Consider the following 27,444-nt stretch of genomic DNA (forward strand, 5'->3'; position numbering starts at 1 on the left):
TTCGCTGGAGACAGAACTGGATTAATTCCATGTCCCGCATTCTTCAGTATAGTCGTTATTCTAGTGACGACGAGGCGCCCAGACCCGAGGCCTGTTCAATCATGCATTTAGACGCGAGTTGGTACTTTCGCAGGGAGAGTAATGTCTCAGCCCTAGGACACGCCGAAGCTGGCGAGGAGGTGTGGTTGAATAAATAAAGATCGCCGAGAGGGGGCTGCGTTCGTCTGGGCGGTCAAGCGGACGCCGCCCGGCGTTTCGGGGCATTCCTTCCCCGCTCGTCTCGTCGTCTGCGATTGCGGTAATCGCTCCGCAAATGGTTTCTCGCCGACGGCGTCTGGAGAAAGCTCTTGATGCGGCCATGTCCCTGGTGCCCAGAAGGAAGCTGCTTCTTCCTTTCGTTCTTTTTCCTTGGCCCTTGCTACTCTTCCCTCCACTGGCCATCATTATACGCTGGCAGGTTTGTGCGCTGATGCCACGAAGCAACGTCCGCGTCGCAACAAAAGCAGGAAATGAGGTCGATGGGGTATTTTCTTGTTCAGTTTTTACTTTCTCTTTTTTTCTTTTGCGTGCTGGGGGAGGGGCCCATTTTGTGTTGTTTCCGCTGTGCACCTTGTGCCAGGCCTTCTTTTTTTATTCTTTTTCCTTTCTTTTTCTTTTTTTTATTTTCGTTCTTATAAGGCTTCTCGTTTGTCCTGAGGTTGTGTATGCCACTCAAAAGTTGTGCATGTTTACTTCCGTTGGTTGAATGGTGTTTAGCTAGGTCGCCGGTGCTTTGTGGTGCGTTTGCATCACGCTTTCTACTTCCGCATCCGCAACATTCTTTCGTTGCGTGAACGTTACAAATGCGCCCAGGCACCTTGACGACACCGCACTGATTGGCGGCACGCACTGGTGCTCATGTGCCTTCTCTCGTGCTTCACCTCCTTGCTCTGCTGGGACGTACGCAGTGCTTGCCGGCTGCCGAAACCGGGTGCAAGGCGCCGCTGACTGCCACCAACGATAGCACTTCATTCCGCTTTGCCCTTCGATGTGCCCTCTGCGGAAATGGGGCGCGTGTTCCTTCCGTCCGTTGATAAAAGGATCGAGCGCGCCTTAACGGCCTGCTGTAAAACGTGATGGCCGGCGATTGCTGCTAGCGAAGAATGTCGCCGTACAAATAGCCTGTTTGTGTGGGTGCTGTATGAAAATTGCTAGCAATGCCTTCTTTCCTGCCTGTATCCATCCCTCGTCTCTTGTTCGTAAGTATTGTGCCATTAGGTGGGAAGACTGCCGTCAGATCTGTATATGTTTGCGGTCTGTGGCTAATGGCTGGCTCTTCCACGTCAACTTCTCGCGACGTCGGTGTTACGCTTATGATGTCATATCTCGAAGCCGTCTCTGTACAAAGCCCGTATGCTTGACGCATGCAGCTTGAGTTGAGAAGTAAGCAGGTTTGAATATCGCCAGGACTCTTCCGGGTCTCGCTTGGCATTTTTCGTCGACGCAAATGACGGAGCAGCTGCGAACTCATGTCTTCCTGGAATGCCTATTGTGTTCAAATGTACTTACATAGCGTCTTACGCACACAAGCTGTACCTACCACACGCTGAGCCTCCGCGTGCGTGCACATGTTGAAATGTCATTACCGAGCTGCGTTGGTAATGTTCTAATAAGAATTGCCTAGATTTGTTAGATGCCTTCCAGAAGTTTTTTTTTTCTTTTCTTTTTTCATTGTCATTATGAACAAAGTTGAGCCAGCTCAGCTGATGCGTCACCGTATGTTATTGCAGTTGCCTATCACTTGCTGTGTATTTCTGTACAGAGTTCGATCAGTTCTCTGGTGCAGTATTTAGGAAACGTGGGTCAACAGAAACGTTACGGTGCTTCAGAAATAGCAGTCACTGTCGGCCCACGTACAAGATGGTCCGAGCTCATTGGTTTCTGGGCATACGCATTGGTGCCGGCAGTTTCTTAAAGGAGTCGACCGCCATGTCGAATTACGAGCGTCAGCATCCACCCATATTGTGGCACCGTGTCCAGACTACTTCAACTATTTGCGCCTTCACATCAGTATCTGTTGGCCTAACAAACGCGCCTATGAACTTTGCGGCACTCGTACCGGCATACTGATTCTTACTTCCTTTAATGGTTGTTTCTTTGCTCCCCCTCCCCCCTTTCAAAGCCTTAAAGAGGGTGCATGTGTATTTAGCCTTTAGTTAATGGTATTATGAAGCGAGGGCCATCTTAGGGAGATTGAATGACTCCTGGCAAATACATCAAGCCCTCCCGAAGCTTTTTCTTTTTCCTGTCTTCTCTCCATTCGGTGACCGCGAACGCCTGCAAAGGAGCCAGCGCAGACCCTTGTGAGACAATGTGGGCGACAGGCGGGAAAGGGGGGGGGGGGGTCTAGCCGGGTGGAATGGTTCTCGTCGCTTCCTTGTTCTCATTTCGTGTTTTGCTTGGCTCGCCCTAAGCGGATGCTCGGTAGGGAAGCGTTCCGGTGCTTTTCTGCGCGCTTTTTTTTTTTTTGGCGGTCATTCCTGGCGGCAGTTGTTTTACTCTCGTCCTCGAAGCCACTGGCGGTCTTTGTGCACCCGCCTCTGTAGCATTCTGCGAGCAGGCCTTCCTCCCTCCCTCCGGTAGCGTTTCCATAGCGACGACCTGGATGCTGCTGGCCTCTTCGATCGGGCCCGCCTGGAGGGAGCCGCCGGCTTCCACCGCTTGCTCAGCGGGCTTTTTCTGGGGAAGCTCCCTTGCTTGGAATTCTGGGCACCGGTGGGGGGCGCCGTGAGGCGAAAGCTGTCAGCCCACGCTGCCATTATTTCCTTTCTGGCGGCGCGTACTTTTTCTTTCACCCTCGCTCGCCAGCTTTGGTGCCGCGTTTCGTCGGGGTCGTGTGAGCCGCGGGAGTGCCCGCCTTCGTTTTTCCCTCCCCCATTTGATTGCTGGTTCTGCACCGGAACCCTGCGGGGGCTGCCGCTTCCTCCCACTGCGTTCTCTTTTTTTCTTTTTACGCCTGCTTCTCGTCTCGGAGTCCTCTTTGAACGAGGGCCGGAGCCGGGGATGAGGGGAGTTCGAGCTTTCAAAAGGGGCTGCGACGAGCGTTTCACCACGACGGCCGAGGCTCCTTTTCCCATCTGGCCCTCGTCTCAGCATGCAATACCGGGAGAACCGGGTGTATCTTTCGCGGCACTTTTTGCCTGCTCGGTGCCCGGTGCGCTCTTCTCGGGAGCTTGTAATTTTGCTGTTATGGCCGTGTTATATTGCGGCATCGCAGTCTTCCTTTGCGCGCCTGCCGTGCCATGCACTGAGGAGGGATTTCTGTCTGATCAGACGGACGGTACCTATAGCCGCTTGCCCCTTTAGCGAGGAAACGACAGGTTTAGCTTTCCTTTTTCGCGCCCCATCGGCGCACGTTCTTGGTGCAATGCGGGGAAATCGACGCCCAGAGTGTTTGGCTGCTCTCTCATGGTTGTCAGGCGCTCTGCCGCAGCCTCTGGCAAAGCACTCTGTAATCTGGTCTGCCTGAGACAACCTGGGATACGTGGGTGCTATGTATGTCTTTTATCTTTTCTATTTTTCTCTCCCGCTTAATCCGACTCTTAATCGCGTTCTAGGTGTCTCACTCTTTCCTTCGTCTAGAACGCCTCTGCCAAAGCCGTAGCTGCTCTGGTTGGGCCTCAAGTTTCTACTTTCGTCGCTCTATTTCCTTTTACACGTGTATCATTACTGCTTCCGAAATCATTAGCGTGTGCCGTCTGGTTTAATTGCTCTATCGGCTTATGTCCGACCCTCCAGTTTATCCTAAGCCGCGAAACAGGCTCGGTGATTGCCCTGCGAGTTTGTTACGGCTCCTGGATTTTCCTTTCTGCGTGTTTTGTTGATTTGAAACTGCAGGTTTGAGAACTTACCGAACAGGAACCCACTTCAACCTATGCTTGTTCGGACAAGTTTCTGTGGCGTCTTGCAGTGATCGCCGTACGACGTTTAGGCTAATCTCAGCATAAAAAAGCCTGCTCTAAGACTCGTTTCAGAAACCTTAGTTTTTCCCTTTGCTTTTTCGGCTCCGTTATTATTTCCGTAGCAAAGGTACTAACTGAAGAAACGCGTGTCCCATTTGTGTGATTCGGCGCCTTTGTACTACATAAACCGTGTAGCTTTTCGCTCGCAGCAGGTCTTCTGATGCTTTGTTCGGCGTCCTGCTACGCCAGCGTTGTGATCCTCCTTGTGGTAGTCGCCTGCCAGCTTTCCTAATTCCTCTGTACTTTTTTAAAATAATAATAAAATATCTTCGCAGGCCGCCTACTGTCACGATGGTTGGGTGGATTGGTTTTTGGCATATTTTGTATTTCTTTCGTCGGTACTTCCTGCTGCAGCTGAAGTGATTTCTGTGGTTTTGCTTTTCAAGGAAAGTCCCTTGACACCAGCCCATCGTTTTGATAATCGTGACGGATAGCTTTACCTCCCCCCACCCCCCTTTCAGCTGTACTTTATAGCGTAATGTGTAACAGATGCAGTTATAAGTGCGAAGTTGTAGTGAGTGAAGAAAGTCGGTTGTATGTTGTGCTCTACATTGCGTGCGTGGCATTAGCGGCGCAACAGATCGCATGGAGAGGCGTGTTTAGTTGCTGGGCGGGAGGATATTATATCGCCACTGACTTCGCGTGGTAACTTCCGCGGCGCGTCTTTCGTGCTGCCGCGTGCTGGTTCTCGTGTTCCTTAATCGCTGGCTTGCGGATCCCGCGGAAGCTAGACGAGTTGCGCAAGCCGCGTACCCGAGCGCCTGTCGTCCTGCGAGGGACCCCGCTCTCTTCCGGCGTCCAGCAGACATCGATCGGTGGCCACGCACGCGCGCCTCAGCTCCCCTCGGCCCCCCAAGGTTAACGAGAACGCGGCGCAGTGCCGTCTCCTCTTATGTCGCGTTTGCCAAACCCAGACTCGTGCAGTGGCGCAGCAGCCGTCAGTTCTGGTTTTTTTTTTCTTTCTTTCTTTCTTTCGAGAACGAAAGTGTGCTAATCCGCCTACACCTTGTTCATAGAGCAACCTTTTACAGGCGGCGCAGTGAAAAACAGCGCTTTGAACTCGAGGTTCTTCAGAAAGCTTGCAACTCGCTGATTCCGTATTGGCATTCGTTGAAAGTGAAGCGCACGTAACTCGCGAATAAAAAGCGTCAAATCGAAGTCCGTACTGGAGCCCAAGGTATTTATAACCACATGCCTGATCGATCGCCCGGCCGCCTCGTATGTAGAGCGTCAGTATACTGCGCCGTTGAGTGAATCCATGAGACTGAGTCATTTACGCGGACTCTTGTTGAAACAACTATGCTGGTAGTGGTCTGGTTTTTTTCAGTTTGCGCACTGCCTCACAAATTCGTCAGCTGAGCCCTGCGAGCAGACAAAATTCAGTGGGCAACAAACATGGATGGTTTTTCTTTTTCGGACACGGACAAAGAAAGACTAACCGTATCGAATTCGAATGAAAGCTCGCCTCATATAGTCTGAAATCTCACCGTTCGAAAGTTTTTTCACGTAGGAATCCACGTAAACCTGTAAACTCATCTCACGAAAGCTGATGGGCCAGATGCAAGAATGTGCGTGTCTTATGGCTGCCCCGTGACTACGACCTCTAAAATAATTTCTTAATTATGAGTGGTTACGCATACGAATATCGGATATCGGATATCCTTAAAATTCACAAAATGCTCTTGACGTGTTCATTTTTTTTTCCGCATAATTATGTGTATCGCATTAAGAAACATCGCCAGGAATTTAAAGCCAAATTCGTGCGACGAGCGATTTGTCTTGTGTAATACCATTCCAACCGCATTGCAACTCGTATGGGCATGAGATCTAACAGCATTGGCAGTACCTTTATGAAAGCGCTCTTGAAAATCCCGTTGTTTGGAAGGCTACCATTTATGTAAGGCCACCTTTCTTTGTGTCTGTAATTTTATACCACATCAGATACCGCTGCGCAGTTGACTTTTTTTCCCCCTTCTTTCCCCGAACAAGTGGGTGGAACAGACGTCCAGACAACGTTTGTTTATAATTCTGGAAAAATGTACTCGATTCTACCGTTTCGTAATATGTAATGGAGCTGAGGGGCAATTTTGTGGCCTCATGCCATGCCGATGATTTCTTTGCGTTGGTTCGTTCTCGTATTTCCTGACCTTCATCATATTCTGGGCTTGTTTCATTGGTTATTCTTGCATTCCAGTTTATGTCTGTCTGTGTTTGCGCTGTAGCACTGTTTCTCCTGTCGCTCTCGATCCCTTTCATTTTTAGTTCTGCTCGTGTCGTGTGCTGTATGCTTGCTGCTATATTGCCCCCATTAATGACCGTTGGGCGAAATGTGGTTCTGATGTAAATGAATATGCAGGGACAGTATCGACATGATAAAAGCGTAACATTATGTTCAAACGTTTTCTCTGAACAGCGAAATTACGCCACTTTATACCGCAAGCAATCCTTTGATTATACAGGGCGTCCCAGCTAACTTAAGCCAAAGTTTAAAAATATGCGAAATACCACGTAGCTGGATAGAACCAAGGTACTGCTGTTTGCCGTCGCTTGGAGATACTTAGGTTATCTTTATCCTTCCGGTTAATTAGATAATTAGTCTTAATTCATGAATCAACTTCTCAGATAATATATTTAGATGAAAAGTGTCAGTGAGAAAATTTTAGGATGACATGAAAAACTCCCGATTCAGCTTTCTGTTGCTCAATACGTAATACATAAAAGTATTTCCCGAGCGTGAAAGAAGCTCGTGAATGCACGCAAAATGTACGCGCGACTGACCGCTCGAGGCAAATTTTGAAATTGAATTGAAATATTTATTGAAATTAATATAAAGTTTATATAAAGTATATAAAGCAGAGTTTCTCTAGCGCAGAAGCAGCTACTGTAACAGTTACGCCACTGTCGCTTCTTCAACTCCGCGGGCGATCCGCAACATCAGATTGCAGTTTTGGCATGTAAAACCGCAGGAATTATTCAGCATTAGCACGTCATCATGCGTCATAATGTGGTCCGATCCCAAAGATAGTGCATACAGTCAAGAAATCGAGGCAAGTCGACGCTCCTCCTACTCCTTTCACGCCAGGGGTGGCACCATAGAGTGCAGTGCCCCATTCTCGGCCCCATTCTCACCGCCAACTCGCTCAGAAGAAAAAATGGCTGTGGCTTAGGTAAGGTTAAGCCCAGGATGCGAAGCATACTAGCCTTTATTTTAGTTGTTGAACTTCACACTGTTTAGCCTGGTGAACTGCTGTTGCTTGGCTATATTTGGTTCGGCTAGACGAAGAAACAACTCATGCATTACTGCTTCGCCTTCAAGAGTGGAACGCGACAGCGTTCGCGTCGACCCGCCAAGGGGTGTAAGACAATGGGCTACAGGGCAGCGACTACGCGCCCCGCATTGGACGCGGTGAGCGTCGAGCAAAGCAGCGTTCGGCGCGGCAACGAAATGTGCGCCTGAGCAAGAGACGCACGCCTTAGAAACAGCTCGTTTCTAAGGCAACACCGCATTCACTAGAGGCGCTTTTGTACCGCTTTGAAGCATCGTACTCGTGGCTCAGTGGTAGCGTCTCCGTCCCACACTCCGGAGACCCTGGTTCGATTCCCACCCAGCCCGTCTTGCAAGAGTTGAGCCAAAGCCACTTCTCCTCTGTCGTGACGTCACGGTGTCACGTGATTTCATGGCGACACCGCCGCGCCTGAGGAGCTGGGTTGAGCTCTCGTAATATGCTTCGCATAAAAAAGTTAAATCATCTTCGAACTTTTCAATAATGTCGTGCGAGCGTCGACCGCACGGCATGTCGGCGGCCTGATAGCGGCGAAAGGCACAACAGTGTAGCACAAGAACTGGAAATCGCCTTGCGCAGCCCCGCGTACTGTCGCCGATTCCGCCGCGCCTAGCCGCTGACACGCCGTGCAGCCGACGCTCGCGTGATATTGTTACAAATATTGCAAGGATGTACGCAGGACGCCGCGGCCGATCGTTTTAAAGCGAAGCTTTCTTTACCGCTTCTTTCGACTTTTCCACTGTTGCTGCTGTCTTGCACGCCGCTTAGGGGGGTCGCTCATTGCGTCTAGGCACATGGAAGAAGCGTGCCACAAGGGCGACACAAGAAACTCGTTTGGACCTTGCCATCGCGTCGCATTTGCACAATGCCGTCTGGAGCTGCCTGGGCATCGGCGCATTAGCCTCTTGTCAGCTGTAATTGCCCATGACCCCTGCAAAAGCACTGCAACGCTTGCCTTTCTACTAACGTGCAAGTCCAGAGAGGAGGTAGATAGAATGGTGGAGAGGAGGCAGACAAAGGGTGGAACCAACGCGACCTACAACAAGTTAAAGGGCAACTCCGGTGTTTCTTTTTCTTTTTTTACCATTTTAGGATATCGTAATGTTCAAATGGCATTGACAGCTTGTCATCACCAGGGTGGCTCAGTTTTCTTAGAAACTGATCAGTAATTGTAAATAATCAATAAACGAGGTACCGAAACAGATATCTGCTTCGTGTGACGTCACGGCGAGTCGATGACGTCAGGTCCTGCGTTACCGTAATGTAAACACGCAGAACGCGTGGCGCTAACGCCAAAAAAGCGAAGCTGATGGTATCTCCTGACGACACAGGGAGCTTTTGCAGCTCTTTCGAACTAGACAGCGGGGCTTTCAGCGACGGTATGAGCGCTGAAGGATCGCCGTTTGCTTTTAACCCGCCGCCACCTCGCGAGGTAGTTGACGTGCTCAAGCTCACAGCATCGGGCCGCGGCAAGACGAACAGAAAGAAGCACCGGTTATCACGTCTGTCAAAGCGATGACTGTCGGCCTTCGTATCGTTAGAAAAAAAAAAAAAAAGAGCCAGCTTCGTCGTTTCTGGGCGAATGGCGGTGTAGTCTCTGACGTCATATGCACATGGTGGCCAGTAAAATGTCACTTTCATTGGCATGAGTCGGGAACACACAACCAATATTTAAAATTAGTTTTCTGGAAAGCTAAATGACTTGCGGTCACATCGTTTGGCACATATACTGAGAGTGCGAGGGAGAACGTGTATTCAAATTTTTATGAAGGTCAGTGGGCAGTGAAAAACCGCCGGAGTTGCCCTTTAAGGCCGCAGCACCACCTGAAGTCTGCGACCCTATACGTCATCAAGTGGAGGCGATCGAAAGAACGCATCTCTGCGCACGTGAACAGTGTGTTTGCGTGCCATCGCGATCATGGCTCTGTTGTCGTGGCTCGTCAAGCGGTGTGCGCCGTAGCTTTTGTTGAATGCTGTGCGCGTTGGAACGTGCCTGCAGTCGCTTACCGCATCAGCTGATTCGCTCGTTGGATCAAGTTCTCTGCCATATCTCGTGCTCTCCAATATCGTGTCACTGTCCGTCTTGCAATATGATTTGAGAAAGTGCCCGAATTTTAATAACTGTGCGTCATTAACATCGCCATGCCTCACAAGCGTTGTGTTCTCAGCTGTCGGAGAAATTACGGCCCGGAATTAATGCGAGGCGCCTGTGCGTATGTTCAGGTGTCCTCGGAATAATCTAAAAGTAGATGCGCTCTATATACCACGAGGAAATTTCTCCTCCTTCTCAGCACTCCTGGGTGAGTAATGTCTAATGTTTTTTAATCGAGGTTGGCCCGAACGCTTTGTAATAATATGTAGTTTGCATAGCGTTTAACCTGTACTTAAGAATGACCTCTAGCGAAACTAGTATCGCGTGTCAATGATAGTTTCGCCAATTATTTTCTTTATAATTTACGGCAAATATTTAAATTTACGAATTGTAGCTAGCGAGTTTGCGAAGCATGTCGACTTGGAACGAATTTTGAGGATGGCACCGGATTTGAAATATGCGCCGTCAAAGTTTCGGCAAGCGTTGGGCTGCTAAGCACGAGGTCGCGGGATCGAATCCCGGCATCGGCGGCTTCATTTCGACGGGGGCGAAATGCGAAAAAACCAGTGTTCTTAGATTTAGGTGCAAGAACCCCAAGGAGTCCAAATTTCCGGAGTCCCCCAGTGGGCTACGGCGTGCCTCATCAGAGCGTGGTTTTGGCACGTAAAACCACAAAATTTAAATAATTAAAAAAAGTTTCGGCAAGTATGCACTTTCGTTCCATTTCCTTTTCAAAGAAAACGCTGTTTCACATTGAAGCACAAAAGTAACTGGAACGCGAATGCATTTCGGCGGAGACATTGAAAATTAGCATCTCGAAACTGGTGTAGTCCTGACAATTGGTTCATTGCGAACTCACCTGCTACAATTCGCAGATTAAAATATGCGCCGTAGTGTAACTCTGAAGCTAATGAGTGTTATTATGTCCATCATTCAATTAGGCGTGTTGAGTACTCAATGTAATGGCCGCCTCATCGAGTAATTAGGTCAAGGGTTATAATTGTGCTAACACCCACAAGCAACTCTGAAAATTTGCTGAAGCGAAATAGAAAAAAAAAAATATACTGCTGATATTCGTTCAAGATGTACCACTATTTTTGAAGTTTGCTTGGTACATCGAAACTTCCCCATTCGGAGTCAATGTAACTGCACGGACGTTTGGCCTTCCGAATGAAACGTCGCTGCATCACGTTCGCGGCGCGCCCTTCCGAAAGCGTTTGCCTTCTTTGTTTTCAGCTGCTGCCCTTGCGGCGGCAGCTTGCCAGGCGCGCCGTCCGCTGCCCTCTCAGCCTGCTGCGCCGTCCTTGGGGCGCCCCGAGTGAAACCGTCTGTGCGCGGCTGGCGTCGATTCTCCTCACGGCCGCCGGAGGAATGTAGCGAGCAGGCCTCCGGCGCTAGCCCGGCTGAATTCGTGAGGCAAATATGTGTGGCAGAGGTTGTTTGTCGTCGATATCTGATTTGTACCGGGCAGACATCACGAACACGGCTGTAGCCACTGATGAACACTTTGGCGAGTGGAAATCGCAAACGTTACTTTAGCCGTTCAGTGCTCAAGGCACGTCGATTTGTAGGAATCCTGAGGCTACCACCAGTTTCGAGATATTTGTCCCCGAAATGTGGCAAAGAAATACACTGGACTTCACGCATTGTTTCACAGCTATGCGCGAGCGAGGATTTCTGTAATAAGTGCAACGCCAATGTATTATTCCGTATATATACCCCAGTGAACACAGTATATCCCTGTTATATTTAATCCTTATTAATCCCATACGAAACTTACTCCCATAATTCCTATTAGATTATTGGATATGAAACTTATGATGCGTTAACAGGGTTTCCCGTAAGTTTAAGGACGCATATATTGAAACTTGTGCTAGTCCAGCATGCATGCTCCAATAATAAAACTTGATAATGCCCATTTAAGCCATTAATAGGCGATTATCGCGCTTTTTGTGGTGTCTTCATATCAGCATGAATGTGTTCCCGAAAAAATAACCTCGTTATCATCAGCTGTGCTTTTTTCAAAAATTAGTCTTTTCTGAAAAACCTGATGTGCCTACGTCAAGTAACGGCACGCGCGACTGCCGAATTCTGTTGCATCTATGGATCCGCGAGTATTTTCTGAGTGATGACAATGCCTGCAGTGCAATTGGTCATCATGGCAAATATATTTTGGCAATTATGCGTTGCCATTTCTTTAAAAATCTTTGATCAGGACTTGAACTTCAGATATCAGTACTGCCTTTTCACGCTTAGCCCTTTATAGGAGCACCACTCTTACGCTTTTAGTGGAGCTATGTATGGTCAATGACAAGCATGAAGACGGTGGCGCCGCAGGCATCTCTGCCTTCTCAGTCTGTACTGCTTTTCTATGTCGTCACAGACCAGATAACTATACACGATATTTGCCATCTGTGCAATTTTATCAAAGCCATTACGGTATGCCTCCGAAAATCCTGGCTCCCCGTGCAGTTTCTGAATTCTCATTTCTGTTCGCACTGCCAAAAATGTGTGATGTCTTCGTTGCTGGAGTTACGAGGGAGCCATCACCCGGTAATCCCTCTGCGTAGTGATCCTATCACGTCCGTGGTATAGTCAAATGTAAAGAGAATGCCTCTTGGATGTGGACGGCGAGTAATTTCGCTAGTTGCTCGAATTCCGGCGAGCGCCGTAGGACTCCTGGAAGCGTAGTTAACGTAATGCGTCGTCGACGGGATCAACCGCTGTGCAAAACGAGCGAATAAGGAAAAGATTAAAAAAAAAAAAAGGGTCTGTTTTGTCGCGACGTGCTCATTGTGCCGTAGGGGGAGCTGCCGGCGGTCGCCGTCTTTTGTGTGGCGAGAGTTCGGCGTGCATGGCGCGCCTGCGGGGCCCGCATCGCTCTCTCTCTGCGCTCGCGCGAGACGCAGCCACGTTTCGCGCGCACCAGACGCCCGAGGCTGCTTGCGAAACTGGTTCCCCCCGGCCGTCTGTCCTCACCTCCGTACCCTCTCCTTTCTTTTCGTTTCTTCTATTTCTTTTTATTTTATTTTATTTGCTGATTCACTCGGGCGGCAGCGTCGTGCCGAGTTGCTCGTGCGTGACGTGCAGCTTCGGGATGAAGAGGGGTGGGGGGCTGCCTGAAGAGGAAACTGGAGCGGCGCCCGCTCACGTGAGGCGAGAGCGCACCGCTGTTGCCCTGAGTTCGCGCGAAAGTGTGGGCGACTTCTCTGCGTCCGTCTCCTTCCAGTTTGGGATTCTTCTCCCTTTTTTTGTTCTCCGATAGTTTTCTGTCTCGCATGCGGCACGCCGTGTGTACTTTTCTTTATTGTTTTTTTTTTTTACTTATAGTTCTGCTTGTCATGTATGAGTGACTGGCGGTCATATCAGTACACGCGTGGGAGCAGGCGGTCGGGTACAGATAATCAAACCGATGCGTTACTTTGACCATCCCGCGCGGGGTACGTCAACAACAGCGAACTTTTTTTTCTCTCGTTTCGGTAATGATTCAAACTAGTGGCTGTGAAATTTAAGCTACCGAGCAGTTGTAGGTTTTAAGAAATGTCGTGAAAAACGAAAATGTTTCGAGCGAAATCCTGTGGTTAGAATGTGGTGCCTCTTATTTTGCGAAGCTCTTTTGTATGAAGCATGAAAAGAATGACTCGTACGATAAAGCCTCGTTGGCGTAAGTTTCTTAGAAATGTGGGACAGACGTTATGTGCACCTATTTACCTCGACGAGCTGCACCGAAAGGGAATGCTTCGAGTAATTCGTGCATTGCGGAGGTAACTAACGGCAGCATGTCTCAACGTTCTGCATGTGCGCAGTTCCTTCTTTACATCGTGGCTGGTCGCGAACGCCGAGAGCGTAGCGTTAAATATTAAATATGCCGTCGGGCACATTGGCTGCTGAGCCGGCATAATCGAGCGCCGGTCGGTGCGCTATCCGGCGAACCACGCTCGAGGCCGGCACGGTTTGGGGCCCTCTGGATCGATACCCTCGCGGGCCCGGGCTGAATGAAGCCGGCTCTTTCGGGAAAAGAGACTGCGTCCATAATGCAACACGGCTGCCGCGTCGCAGCCGGGGCTTTTGTGCATCCAAGCGCATACAAAGAGGAGAGAGATGAGCGCCACGGCATCTCCCTGCCCTGTCTGTGCTCGAGCCGTTTCTCGTTCACGGGGCTTACCCCCGCCCCTCGAATGTGTCTTTGGGCCCCGAAATGTTTCAACGGAGGCCTGGGTTGGTGGCGAGTTGCTCGCGGATGGCGCCGTAAAAATGCTCGCTCCATCGGGACGTCGTTATCAGAACGTCACTGGGCTGTGTATTATAGGAGCTGTAAGTTGTTCTGGCAGCAGTGGTATTTCTTATCATCCTCTTGGAGTGCAGGCCTGGACGGTCGCTGTCAGTGACTGTACAATGTGCGCGAGGGTTGCGGCAAGCAGCGCTTCAGTGCAGGAGTTATCGAGATTCGGTGCACAGCGAGACTGTGATGGCAGGGGCATTGTGCTTTGGAACAGTGAGGCCCTAGACGAGGAAACGCACGGACGGGCCTGCGCGCTCTCTGCGAACCTTGTGGCGCCGTTTTAATTAGGGACGTGAATTTTGTTTTAAAAAAGATCGCAGGACCTAAAGCCATGCGTCGTGAAATATGTGCACGGCGTAATGGACAGGTCCGTTCTTGTCCGTCTCAGTGGCATAGACCCATTCTCAGGGGACAAAAAAAAAAAAAGGTGGCATGGGTGTAGATTTTTCTTCCACGTGCATGCATTGCCCGTGGCAAACCAACCACCGTAATGATCCGCAACCTGAGGCAATCGTGTTTCATTACGTCTACCTCCGTAGATTCTAATATGCGGAAGTGATGATGATCATCATACCTTGCTGGTAAAGCAGCGCACTGACACGGACACGGCGAAGACACACAAGAATACACAACACTCGCTGGCTCGTGTCAGTGCGCTGCTTCACCAGCAAGGTATGATGATTAATCACCAACTAGCCCAACTTTCCACATTACTGCATAATGATGACTCTCTTTTGTCGTTGTGGCTGTTCGAATATTTTCTAGCATGATCCACTAGCCTCGCGCAGCCTATGCTTATCACGCAGCTGGATACGTATACAACGCCTGTCTGAAAAGTATCCTACCTCCTTTATTTTGGGGAAAAGTACAAGGAGTACAAGTACAGGTTGGTTACACTGTGCATCGTGAAAGGGTCCGTGAGGTGTTTGGGCTGCAGGTGGCCAAACTTTCAATTTCCTCAGTTGTATGAAGTACTGCCGTCTGGTCTGGCAAGTTTCTAAGTGGGCAAAGAAGGACAGAGCTATTGAGAAGGCATACTGCGAAGCTTAATGAGAACCAAGCAGAAGCGATTCGGTATATTCAAACGGCGTTCGGAGATGACACTATGCACACGAATCAGATGAAAACATGGCACAACCATCCCAAAGAACGCCAAACATCTGTGGAGATTGAGGTACGCTTTGGGTGGCCATAATGATGTCGTTGTTTCGAAGTTCGAGTCTTGGTAATGGTAGACTGTCGGTTAACTGAGATAAATTGCTAAGCTACTCGATGGTAGCGAATTAGCGTACGCAGCGGGGGTCCGCAAACTTTGTGCACAGTATTTTGATAGATTAGCCGATGTAGCTTAGCGGCTATGCCATTGCGCTGCTGAGCTTGATGTCGCTGGTTCGATTCCAGCCACGGTGGCCGCATTTCAGCGGGGGCGAAATACAAAAACGCTCGCCTATTTAGGTGCACGTTACAGAACCACAGGTGGTCAAAATTATTCCGGCGTCCCTCACTACGGCGTGCCTCATCAGATCGTGGTTTTTAATTATTTTTTAAGTGATTTTGATAGAGAAATTTGAGAACCTGGCAACTACACCATATGACGGCCCTGTTTATGCGGCTTATGTGATTCAGCATTTGTCTGGCGCATCATGATATTTGGGTGGTTCGTCAAGTACCTTACTTTCCGGACATGACTCCGTACAATTTTTGGCTGTTCGCGGAAATCGAAAGGCACCTGAAATGTACGCAATTTCATACCCGAGAATACAGCATTGCAACGCGACATGACGGCTGCCCTAGTATGCCACTTCCAGAAGCGGAAGGGCCTGCATTGGGAAGGGCCGAGGGACTCCATCGGTGTGTTGTAGCAAGAGGGAGCTACGCTGAAGAGTAGTAGCGCGATGAATTCACCAAACGACGCTTCTCCGGGAGCATGGTCGGATAGTTTCAGACAGAGCTCCGTATAATGTATGCATTCGCTTCCCACCTGATTTTCTTTTTTTTAGGTCGAGAGGGGAGCGCAGCGACCAACAAAAGAGTGGGGTTTGCTTTTGCTACCAGTCCTATCACTTTCTATACTATAGATTACCACGTTGCTCGATGGCGGAAAGCAGAGTGCGCGTCGGGCTCGTGATAGGCTCCCTTGTCTCAACAAGCGATCTGCGATTAGCGTCGTGCCCACGCCGCGTCCATTTGTAGGCCGTGTGCGCCCGCATGTTGCGTCACACATGGGTGTCCTGTGGCGCCAACGGGGGCGGACATTCCGAGGTTGTGCAACGTACCCGTTCCTCGTTGGTAAAGTGCGTATCTCGGTATTTCTCTTGTTTTATTCCGGAGAGCGCTATCTGCGAAAACGCTGTGCTTTTCCACGCGGCATTTCAATGTTTTCCAATATTGCTGTAGTTCTTGCTGTGGTAAGAGTTCCTGACTTTATTTTTATCTAACTAATTCGTGGAGGCGTTGACATTTGGAGGCCGTTGGACATGTTTAAATGGGAGAGTTCAGATTGAATCAGGATACTTCTGTCAGTGAGGCGGGAAAAAAAATCGAACCTCGAGAAAGCTAATGCAGTGTGACTAAACAATGGAGACGTAAGTGCGAAGCAAATACTAGTGTGTAAATAAAGCTCCTTCACTAACGTGTGTCGTTTACGATCTGAAGTTTTACGGAATTTTTAATGATTGCCCGTTGCTGATAACATAATTCTAGTCCTTGAGCTGGATTATTCAGAGAAGCGGACATTACTTGCTCGATAAAGCGAAAGAAATACTCAACGAATTTACAAAAATTCACTAATTGTATTTTGAATTAATTACCTTACGGCGCATATTGCAATTTACGAATTGTAACCGGTGAGCTTGCAAGACGTATCCATTTGGAAGGTATTCCCAGAATCACGCCAGTTTTGAGACATGCGCCATCAAACTTGCCGTAAAAAAGGGGCTGTTGTTCCACTTACTTTTTTTAAGAAAACGCTCTTTTATGCATTGATGCACTAACCGGAACGTCCATGTATTTCGTCCCACGCTTTGTGAAATATGCCGAAACTGATGTCATCCTGGAAATTCATTTCAAGTGGTTGCGTCTTGCAAGCTATCCGGATGCAATGGATGCAATTTGTAAATTGCAATATGTGCCGTCAAGCAATTAAGAAGTTAATTAGTGTGTTTCTGTTAATTATTTGAGTATGTGTTTTGATTTCTCGTGCTAGTAATGTTCTCCTCTTTGAATAATTCAGCTCAAGGACACCAATTATGTTATCGCAACAGGCGATTTTTAAAAATTCCGTATAACTTAAACATGATCACCCTGTATAGTTTCAATTGCTAGCTCTCTACCCGCCGTGGTTGCTCAGTGGCTATGGTGTTGGGCTGCTGAGCACGAGGTCGCGGGGTCGAATCCCGGCCACGGCGGCCGCATTTCGATGGGGGCGAAATGCGAAAACACCCGTGTACTTAATTTAGGTGCGCGTTAAAGAACCCCAGGTGGTCGCAATTTCCGGAGTCCCCCACTACGGCGTGCCTCATAATCAGAAAGTGGTTTTGGCTCGTAAAACCCCACAATTTAATTTTTAACTGCTAACTCTGGAACAGCAAGGCCTCAATTTCGCAACAGAAGGTGCAGGAGTAGTACTTTCGGATCACTTCCCCAGTTAGCGATTATTTCAAAAACAAAATTGAAATATGCGTGATAACAACATAAAACATCCGAATCGCCTCGGTAAACTCAAATATGCAGCCAGAAGATTGTCGTTTCAGAATGCTCGATCCAGGCATAGCAGCAAAAATTTGTTCTGTGCACGTCCGTTTCCGGCTGTTTCTTGGTGTTGCGCGTTTCTCTCTTGCACATCTTCGGTGCTTCCTCAACAAACACGCGCGCAGAAAGCGTCGGCAGGGAAGAGCAACCAAAGCGAGTAGCTGCGTATTTGTTTACCGCGGTTGCGGCCTCTCCGAGGGGGATCCGGGAGCCCCCAAGGATCTGGTGCCGTGCCAAGCCGTGCTCGGAGAGCCGAAGGTACACGTGGCCGGTAATGGCGCCGTAGGCCTGACGTCGTTATTTTCTCTATACGCGCCAGCCTTTCTCTGCTCACGTTTTTGCCGCAAATTCTGCGAACGGTGTGCGTCACTGTTCGAGCGAAAGCCCCCCCCCCCCCCCCCCCCCCCCACACACACACACACAAAGATACGCACAGGCAGTTTCCCCTACTTTTCGCGCTACAGGTTGGGTGACGTGCGGTTGGCGCTTCCGCCCGCGAGCCTCTGCGCTGGCGGCGGGGACGCGCGCCGTCGCGCGGTCGTACGTGTATTTATAACGGCGACCCTCGGCGGCACGTGAGCCCGGCGCCGCCGCCATTCCTTTCACCTTTCCCGCCCCCGCCGGGCTTTTGTGTTGCGGTCGGCTTCTTTTTCCTGCTTCCCTCCCGTGCGCGCTCGTTGCGGCTTTCTCTCTTCACTGTGCCAATCGCTTTTTACCTGTCTTCGCCTGTGAAGAGAGGCCCGTTATTCTCCATTTGGCCCTGCTCGATCTCGAGATACTCGTAGTTTTCCCGGCAACGTCGTATCGCGGGCCTTCTCCGCATAGTGCTCTTGACATTTTGAACAGTTCGGAATGTAATTCGTTTCTCGCGCCTGCGACGACCTACAGCCCCCCCCTCCCCCCCCCGCTCTGTGTGTGTTTCGGTTTTGTTTTTGTTTTTCCTCCTCTCGACAATCGGTTCCTTCTGCTCGGCGCCCTTCAATGGGAGGTTACGTTCCTTTCTCCGAGCGCGCTCTCTCGCTCGCAGCAGTTGTTTACGTTTGCGGAGGATGAGTGTGCGTTGAGTTATGCCGACCTTGGATTCCGCTGTGCGGCGCGCGCGCTTCGTTGATCTCGGGAGAGGCGGCGCAACAGCGAAGCGCAGATCGCGTTTCGTTTACGAGCGGCGAAAACCAACTGTCTCCAGCTCCGCGTTAACGCAAGCCCTGAAGGGCACCAGTCAGCGCATGCTCTTGTGGTTCGTTAATAGCGAGCTTTTCTTGTGCTCATTATTGAGTGAAACACTGACGTGCCGAAGAAACGTTCGCCGTGTACTATGTATGCTGCGGCGCTCTGCAAGGAGCGTTGTTATGTTCGCTGTCGTCTGTACGATGTTTGTGTGCGGTCACGTAGTGATCATAAAAACATTGGGCGCGCAGGCTTCTCTAATTCAACTATAATAGAAGCAAGAGGAAAACAGAGACATCTGCCATTTAAGTTGCCCGATAAAGTGATGGGACAAGGTATAACCATCGAGAGCCAACGGCTATTTCTTCGTATACTAGTACCTGTCATTTCAAGGTGGCCGCCTGCGCCCGCCCTTTTTGACGGTGTCTTTCTCGTGCGCAGGCGAGGGCATGCTTACGCAGGGAGTATACGGTTGTTTCCTCGGGCGTGTTTGTGTAACACGCGCAGAACTGAGCATAACCACCTTGTGTATCTGCTTAATCTCCTCAGTTAAAAAAAAAAGGAAGTGTTCCATTTTCTAATTTAGTCAAGCCTGTATATTTTCAAACGATCTGCATGAAAGCGCTCGCAAGTACAGGAAAAGGGCAAGATATCTGCGTAAGAATTCAACGTCGAGATTGTCCACTGAATGGGATTGTGCGCCGGAATAGCAAGCAAAAGTAAACAAAAGGTTCGTCCGACGAAAGCGACGGAAACAGAATTTGATGCTCAACAGTTCAGATGAAGATGCAAGCGCTGACTGTTGTCTCACTTGTTGAACTTTTGATAGTGTAATGTGCACTTTATGCTTGTTTCGAAAAATGAAGTTGCGGAACTCAAAATGCATTGCATTTATGCTTATCGAGTATGAAGGAAGGATGTACAAGCTGTTCGCCCAGCCAGTACATTGTAATACGTAATATATTGGTTAATATATTACACCTACCTCGCTTTATTTTCCCGCCTCCTTTTTTTGTTTGCTTTACTAGTTCTCGTTTTTCTTGTTAAATTTTCTGCACGCAGCTGTTCTGGAATTGTGCTTTTTTGCCTTCGTCGTGTAAAACGTACTTCATTATTTCTTCTCGTCTGACTTCAGTGATTTGACGTACGTACATTCTATTGCTTTTCGCTTATATAAGCCTTACGCAGTCGTCGTAGTCGATGAGGAATAGGAATTTGTGGATCAAATAAATATTACTCCATTTCCACGGTACAGATTTTGGCCATCTCTCAACTCCTGTGGCGATGCCCAACGTGGGAAGAGACGCAGTGGTATAAGCGACGCGAAAGCCATCTCCGGAATCTCATCTGAGATCAGTCTTCTTTACGCTTGTTCCACTGTCTGTCGCGCTTCAGCCCACCCCTCCTCGTTTAGCCTTCGCAGGCTATGAGGCGGATAACCTCGTCAAACAATAACCGTCATGACTCAGTACTTCATTGCGTCGAAGTATAAACTAACCGAAGGCGTAACTGTTTCCCGTGCGCTTACATTGATCTTTAAAGTGCGATATATCGTTGTACAAAACCGCTGGTTATGCCATAATATGGGTAAATCAAATGCGGATGCGAAAGCTTTTCGGGGGGCCAAATTCGAGAAAAAAAAAATAAATATCCTCGAGGCGTCACCAGTGTAGGATTGAAATTTAGCCAAGCGATGGTGGTCGCACGGTCGAATAACTCAAACATCACACTGCTGTATTGCACATTTAAGACTTTTTTAGTGATAAGGGGTTATAGTGGGACGCAGCCTTTGCCCAGTTGTGACGTCGGTTTAATTTTCGCGTTCCGCGTTTACTGTTCACGTTAAATATGTGCTGTCGTTCAGGATCTTCAAATCCGCAGTTTTAATGTCTCACTCAATTTTTCACTTTTAGCATTGGTATTGAAGCCTTAATCTTCTAATGCGCTAAATACTGCTGACAGCTTCTTAAAAAAAAAAAAAAGAAGCGAGAGGACACACCAGATAGCAACGACGGAGCTCAATCTGTACGCGATCGACGTATTTTATCCCGTCCTTTGACCGCAGGCTTCGCGCCATAATGTCACTAATACCGCGCGTCTTACATTTCAGCAAATAATGATAACTACATATGGCGAAAGCTGTCATCTGCTAATAAGACCTTAAAAATTGCCTTCGTGGCTCAAGACATCCTCTGGTTCTTTTAGGTATCAACCGTCTACTTAGTGTAACCAAAATAAACACTCAAGCATTCCTTACGTAATTGAATAATAAACAAAAACTAATTAGTTTTTAAACTAATTGACGGCACAAATTTGAATTTCCATATAATAGCCATTAAGTTCGCAAGGCGCATCCACTTAAAATAAGTTCTCAGGACTGCACCAGTTTAAGGATATTAATTTCCAAAGTGTCCGGCGAAATGCATTGGCGTTCCCGTTGCTTTTGTGGTTCAGTGCATGAAACAGCGTTTTCTTAAAAACGTACGTGGGAACAGTGCATTATAGCGCATGTTTGACGCCACACATCTCAAAACCGGTGCCATCCTCAGAATTCGTTCCAATACGGCTTGCGAACTCACTAGCTACAATTCGTAGATTGAAATATGTGGCGTAAAATAATTAATAAAAACTTAATTATTGTTACTATGTTAGTTTTCAATCAAGCATTTTGATTTCTAGCAGAAGTAATGGCCGCCTCATCGAGAAATTTAGACCAAGAATTTGAAATGTGTTATCCGCCGCTGGCAAAGATTAAAAGTGGTGCAGCGAAATATAAAAACAAAAAAAAATAATAAAAAATCCCGCCCTATAGCATACCTAGCCGACTCGGCTGAACGTGCTGCGCGTGTTCAAATGAGACGAAGCTTTAACAGCGCAGTCCTCGCTTGCTCATTTGGGCCTGATTGATGCGACAGTTTGTTTACGCATACCGCACTGGTAGCTTTTCGCAATCATGTTTATTACGAAGGCATCACGTATCCCGAGGTAATTTTCACCGCTCTCGTTTTCTCAATTTCTCTTTTTTGTCATCATTACATCTTCTATCGGTCCTTGCGCTGTTTCCCACATGCTTAAATACTTTTTCTTAAGTTCCATTTTGGCTTTCGAATCTCTCTCTCTCTCTCTCTCTCTCTCTCTCTCTCTCTCTCTCTCTCTCTCTCTCGTATTGTGTGCTTTACTGTTTTGTAGTCCTTCAGCTATTGCAGTTCCTGTGGCACGTTTATTTCTGGCATAAGTTTTGTAGAAGCAGCAGCAATTTGAAGACACTCAGGCCCAGAGATAGGCTTCACGAAACGTAGTACGAGTCGTTCGTCGTTGGCCGGCCTCCTTGGGTGACTGCAAGCTCGTTCTCCTATCACGGTTGGCCAGTGTCTCTTATCAGCCGCAGAAGAGTACGGACTGTTCCGTGAAAACCCGCCTCAAAGTTAATGTGCGAGGGCTGTGGAAGCGGTCTTTGTAGACAAAGAAAAGGTACGAGGTCGCAACCCACACATTTTGCTCAACTTCAACAGCTTCGGGAATCATGCATAGGTTACAATGATTGTACTGGCAGATCGGCTGAGTAGATCAACGCAGCGTAGTGAAGGTCCCCCGATATTTCCGTCTTTTTAATATTATACTACTGTTCCGTCTGATCTGGCTGTGGAAACTGCTTCGTCACTTTTTTCTCCCTGTGATTAGCGTCGGATTGCCATTCATACCCAGTCTGTACATTTTCGTGCGAAGTCAGCAGCGTGACGTGGTTGAGGTCATGTTGTCCATTCAACGGCTTGTGCCGTATTGTACCGTGGCTGACGGCGGCCTGTCGAATGGTCCCTTTACGTGGCGGTCCCAGTGTTTTTGGACCGACTCGGATAGCCTTACGAGTGCCCATGTTCTGTAGCATTGTCGGGAAAGCTTCTTGCTCGCTCTGTGATGCGCAAGCGTGCAGGCTATGCTGTGCGTTGATAATGTACGATAACCGATGCAAGCTTCTAATGATGATCGCTACTTATTTATGCAATTGTCGCTCCCTCTTTATCAGCGTACGGCCTTCATTACCGCCAATTTTTACGCTGCAGTGCGTCACGGGCTGCGCAAACTGTGCCTTCTGAACCGTGCTGGAGTCTGAGCAGGCCTTCTTGAAGGCTTGGACCGCGCGCAGTTCTTAACGGTGCTCCTCGGACCCTAGGGCCGCAGTGGCCGGCGACAGCTCTCGGCTGACACCACGCTTACACAGCGGACCCTGCGCTGGGGAGCGCTCTCTCTGCTGCATGCGGTCCCTTCCGGGTCGTTCGAGTCGGTGCAGTTTCCATGGCGACCCATCGACTTTTGGCCGGCGATCCGTCCCTGTTTCGCCGTCCTGCCTCTGTAGACCGCGGCTCGCACACGCACAGGTGGCTAAGAAAGCGGGCGTGCGTGCTGCGCGTGCGAATGAATCCTGGTTGGGGGTCGCCTTCTTTTCCAGGTTCCCCACAGATGTGCATCCACACTAGATGGTTCCGTGACCTTTAAGCCACTTTCGCATTCGCCTGCTGGGTCTGTTTTTATTGATACAGTGCCAGTGTTGGGTTTTTCGGTGAACGTGCTCGGAACACAGCTCCATCGTGCCGAGAACACGCAGCCTTTCGGTGGTCGTGCCCCATTTCTGTCTGGCCCTGCCACATGAGCGCGGCGCGATCTATTTGCAGGAATGCACAGCCACCTGTAACTCTACTCGCTCTACAAGCACCTGTACGATGCATAGCTCAGCGAACGTACTGTAGCAACGGTACGGTCGTTTGACCTCGTAATTTATCCCGTCCGAGCAACTGAATTCAAGCGCTGCAAAAGAGGAGCAGTAACTTAGTGCGCGAAACCCATAGTGACCACTGGGATATTTTTTCCATGTCCCAGAATCTGCTACATCGGATGGCATTATGCTAACGCGTTCGTATTCTGTTTAAACTGATAGATTTCATGACTCGTGAAACTGACGCTGCCCTTTGGGAGCAGTACGTGCACTAAAGTAATTGATAAAATGCAAATAGTGAACAATAAATAATCGCCTAGCTGACAGTGAAGATTTCACTTTTCAGTTATCCGTCCATGGTTGTAGCCAGTTTCCCGAAGAAAGGCATTATCGTTCCAGTGGGTTGTCTTAAAGGAAATTGAGTGATCTAGGATACAAGGGGCCGTTATGTCTACTGCGTAACAAGACTTTTGTGGTCATTTACTTTGTTTTTAGTGAAGCTTGTCGTGGCATATGCTGTTGTGTAACTGGGTAGGTACAGTGCTCAACGTTTCAAACGTGGTAATCTGGCCGTATGGCAGCCGGCGCTTCTTCCGCCACCAATGAGCGCGCTGGGTGGTCGCTGCTTGACCAAATGCACTCGCAATGCGTCACAAGGGCTCTCGTTTTCGTCGTATACCACAATGCATCATCTCAGTGCATCATGTCCCCGCAGCCGCCACCGGCCGAGTGTCGCGTCTGAATCGCTGAGCTGTTACAAGCGTCACGCAGTTGCGAGTGTGACGTTTGTATTAAAATTAAATTGACACTGCACAACCGAACAAAACCAAAATAAGACGCGAAATTCAGAGTAGTTTCAGAAGGAAAAGAAAAGCTGCTCAGAGGTGATCGAATTACTCACCGAAAGATGTTTCTGGATTTTAATGCGTTTTTCGATGGCTATCCAGCTCCGCCCTCGGAGGTCAGCTCAGGCTCGTCCGGAGGGCAGAAAGGATGGCGAGGGCCAGCGGTGCCTTGGAATAGGGGCCCGACCACACGGCGTTACTCCGTTTTAGGGGCAATGAAGTTCTTTCTACCAATAAAGTTTTGTTCTTCTTCTTCGAGTATATATATCCAAGTGAACACAATGTGACCTAGACACCGTCTTCACCCGGCTTGTGTAACACCTCCTACGTTGAGCTTGTTCGTTTTTCACTTGTTCGTGTGCCATTCCCGATAGTCGTGCTACGTAAATCGATTTGAGTGTTCGGCTTTGCGATATCTAGCGCTCTATTGTTTAATTAGTTTTCATCTTTCTCGCACGTAGTTGTCCAGATTTTTGGGAACAGACCCAACATGAGGCATCCAAATTCACGGTAACGAGTATATCGAAGATGGCGCGCCTCATCGTGATTGCCAGCTGGCCGTGAAATCGCAGGAGATGAGTTGTTTCCCAGCTTGTAAATGTTATTGGTCACGTGCTCGGGTGTCGTTCTACGTGGTTCCCCTGTCGCTTCATTTCAGGCTGCCCCGCCGCGTCTTCAAGCGGTCCGCTTTCCTTAACTGTACTATTTAAGAAAGACTGCACGTGTCTTTTCAATAAGCGTAGCTGTTCCTATGTTTCCAGTTTTGCGTGCTCCGCCAAGCGACGCGGCCGCTGCCGAGCCGCGTATTAAGACACATATCATTGTCCCAACTTTATTGCTCCGCGCTGCAATCCCACAGAGGCCGTTTTCATTAAAGACAGCCTGAGACCGGCACCAATTTCGTGTCGGTGTATGCGAAAACGTGCCCGGCCCCTTTTTCTACCTTTTTTTCTGGGCACTCGTTTCCGGCCCATTCTTTGCTCCTCGTGCGCCGCGGGCCGTGCGAGTTCAATTCTGTCTCATGTTTTTTCTCTGTCGCCCACAATTCCTCCCCCGACCCTTCTCGCAGCGGCCCTTTCTGCGCTACCGCCACTCTGGGCGCGCAGTAGAGGAGAAAGAGAGAGAGAGAAAAAAAAAGAAAAAATGAGCTGCGCATGGAGAGACTGAAATTGAAAATTTCGCCAGAGTTACGGCCAGTCTGGCGGCAGCGAGGCTCGCTGCTGCAATGCGGGCCGCTCGCTCCACCCGCGCCGGCGGGGAGAAAGCAGATCGCCCGGTGGAGAGGGCCTCTCCTCCATCCATCCCGGAAACAATACCCCTCGCCTTTCTCCCGCTGCCGTGTCGACCGTCGCCCATTGTGTGCGTGTGTTGCGCCTGCCACTCGGCGAAGCATTCCCGAGTCTCTTGTGTTTTCATTTCTCTTTCGGGCCTCCTGCTCTCTACGCGGGATATTTTTATGGGACGCCGTTGAATCATCTCGCTGCTCTCCCCTTGTCGTTCGCCTTGGCTGTCCGCGCTGTTTTGTTTCTTGGCTGTGGGCGGTCTTTGTTTCGCCTGAATCCAATCTGCGGTGCAGGGGGACATGCTGGACTGAAGACTGTGTATATCGCTGCCCTTGACTTCTGTTGCGTGCTTTGCTTCCCTTTCACTTGTGATGCTTGACGCTTTCTTCGTCTGCCTTTCTCCAAGCGATGCCCTTGAATGGGAAGCGTGCAGCGCTTGTGTTATGGAATTGCGCTTGCTGACATCCCGACACCGCACGCGACAGTGACGATAAACGCCCCTTCCCCAGCTGCATTTCGTGCACGCAGTCCATGAGCTGACGCGGTGAACGCTCCTGCCGTCGTTCGTATGCACGAGCTGCTATAACAGTTCCCTCTCCTTGCGGTCCTCTATCCTGCTGACATATTCAGTAATTGGAGTGTGCGCAATGGCCGTAGCTGTTTGCGTCGTCATATCGTAACGGAATGTGAGTGTTTCGTAGACTTCGATCGCAAATGTACGTTTTGTTTTTGTCTGTGCGTGTGAGATATTCTAGTTTTACCTTGCTTTTGTCATGCTTTTCTTTCACTGTTCTGTTATAGAGCTTGTTTAACTTAGACATGATCAGCTGTCTGCGCTTCCTGCTGGCGACAGAACTGCTGTGTTCGCCTTATGTTTTCTTGGAGATGTCGAATACGGCAATCCTTAATTTGTCAAGCTGATTCTTTACGATTGTAAGTTCCCTGCGCAATCGCGGCTGTTCAATTTCCCTTTTAAAACAGCTTGCCATCTCAGGTGTTCTTTATCCGTTATATTCCTCACGATTACTCTGCACACACGGTACAATTGTGCGCGAAATTTCATTTTCGTAACAGTGCATCGTTACCGTACACATGACGCAGCTGCTTTAATAGATTTTAGCGTAAACGAGTGATCTTAGCTAAAGCTAGGTAAAACACGTCGTAGTTCACAGATGCCTCGACTGCATCATTTCAAGGCTGTCGAAACTGCCACATCAACTTACTACGCGACGCACTGATTTCGTTGCTTGCCAAACCCTGGGGCAAAGCATAGCGCCTTGTGGCTTCGCACATGCTACGTCCGCTTGTTTCGCGTGCATGGTAACAGGAATGACGTGGATAAGGGTGTTACTGCAGCATCGCTGGTAGAACTGTAATGTCTGGATAACGGAGTTGGACGGCCAAACAACACCGAATTTCTGTGAGACGCCGCATATCTGCAGAATAATTTTAACCACCTGATATCTTTTAGTGCACGTCTAACAAGTAGAGGGGAGTTTTCGCATTCCGGCTCCCAAGGACAACTAGAATGTTTCGCTGTGCGGTGCTTTCATTGGTTGGAAGAATAAATATGGCAATGTGCATAACGCGTCATTATCGGATGATCGTTTTCCAAACCTGTTGGCGCATAACTGTCGAAGTACTGTATACCGCACAATGATGTAGGTTATCAGCTGCCCAAATAGCTTATAGCTGCCACCGGCGTGTCTAGTCGCATGTTCGGCTGGCAGATTCGCGGCCCTACCTGGAGCAGCGTGTGTCGGCGCAGGTTCCTCTGCTGACCCAGCCAGCCCCTCGGGAAAGCGACGCGCGTTGCGTGCGCGGCCCACATATCCGATGAGATAGAGAAGCCGGCACGTTTGCGCATTCTTGGCCGCCGTAATCGCCATTACGAAAGTCTGCTGCTGGTGTTGCCTCTCGACAGCGGAGCGATAGCGGTGTCTGCTTTCGCCTACTCGTGCTTAGCTCCCGGCTACGGATAGCGCCCGTCCTCGCTGGAATGCAATACCCGAGGCTGCTTGCCTTTGCC

The 27,444-nt window shown here is 49.2% G+C and overlaps 2 protein-coding genes across 8 annotated transcripts in view; one reads left to right on the forward strand and one right to left on the reverse strand.

Moving 5' to 3' along the window:
- The window catches only part of LOC135901226 (receptor expression-enhancing protein 1-like), a 306,997-nt gene that overhangs the window by 172,285 nt on the left and 107,268 nt on the right, over positions 1-27,444 (reverse strand). The window lies entirely within an intron of this gene.
- Kdm3 (Lysine demethylase 3) overlaps positions 1-27,444 on the forward strand; it is a 291,755-nt gene that overhangs the window by 123,985 nt on the left and 140,326 nt on the right. Inside the window, exon 1 of one of the 5 annotated variants that reach the window (XM_065430876.1) lies at positions 1,182-1,238. The exons of 2 other annotated variants lie outside the window; for them this stretch is intronic. In XM_065430876.1, coding sequence (XP_065286948.1) covers positions 1,197-1,238 — 42 coding nt within the window. In that variant the 5' untranslated portion in view covers positions 1,182-1,196. Of the gene's footprint in view, positions 1-1,181; positions 1,239-9,518; positions 9,586-15,866; positions 15,954-27,444 lie in introns of those variants that run through there. 2 more of the 5 variants (XM_065430873.1, XM_065430869.1) reach the window with 2 other exon arrangements.

The sequence above is a fragment of the Dermacentor albipictus genome, chromosome 1 (assembly GCF_038994185.2).
Source record: "Dermacentor albipictus isolate Rhodes 1998 colony chromosome 1, USDA_Dalb.pri_finalv2, whole genome shotgun sequence".
In the NCBI taxonomy this organism is placed as follows: domain Eukaryota; kingdom Metazoa; phylum Arthropoda; class Arachnida; order Ixodida; family Ixodidae; genus Dermacentor; species Dermacentor albipictus.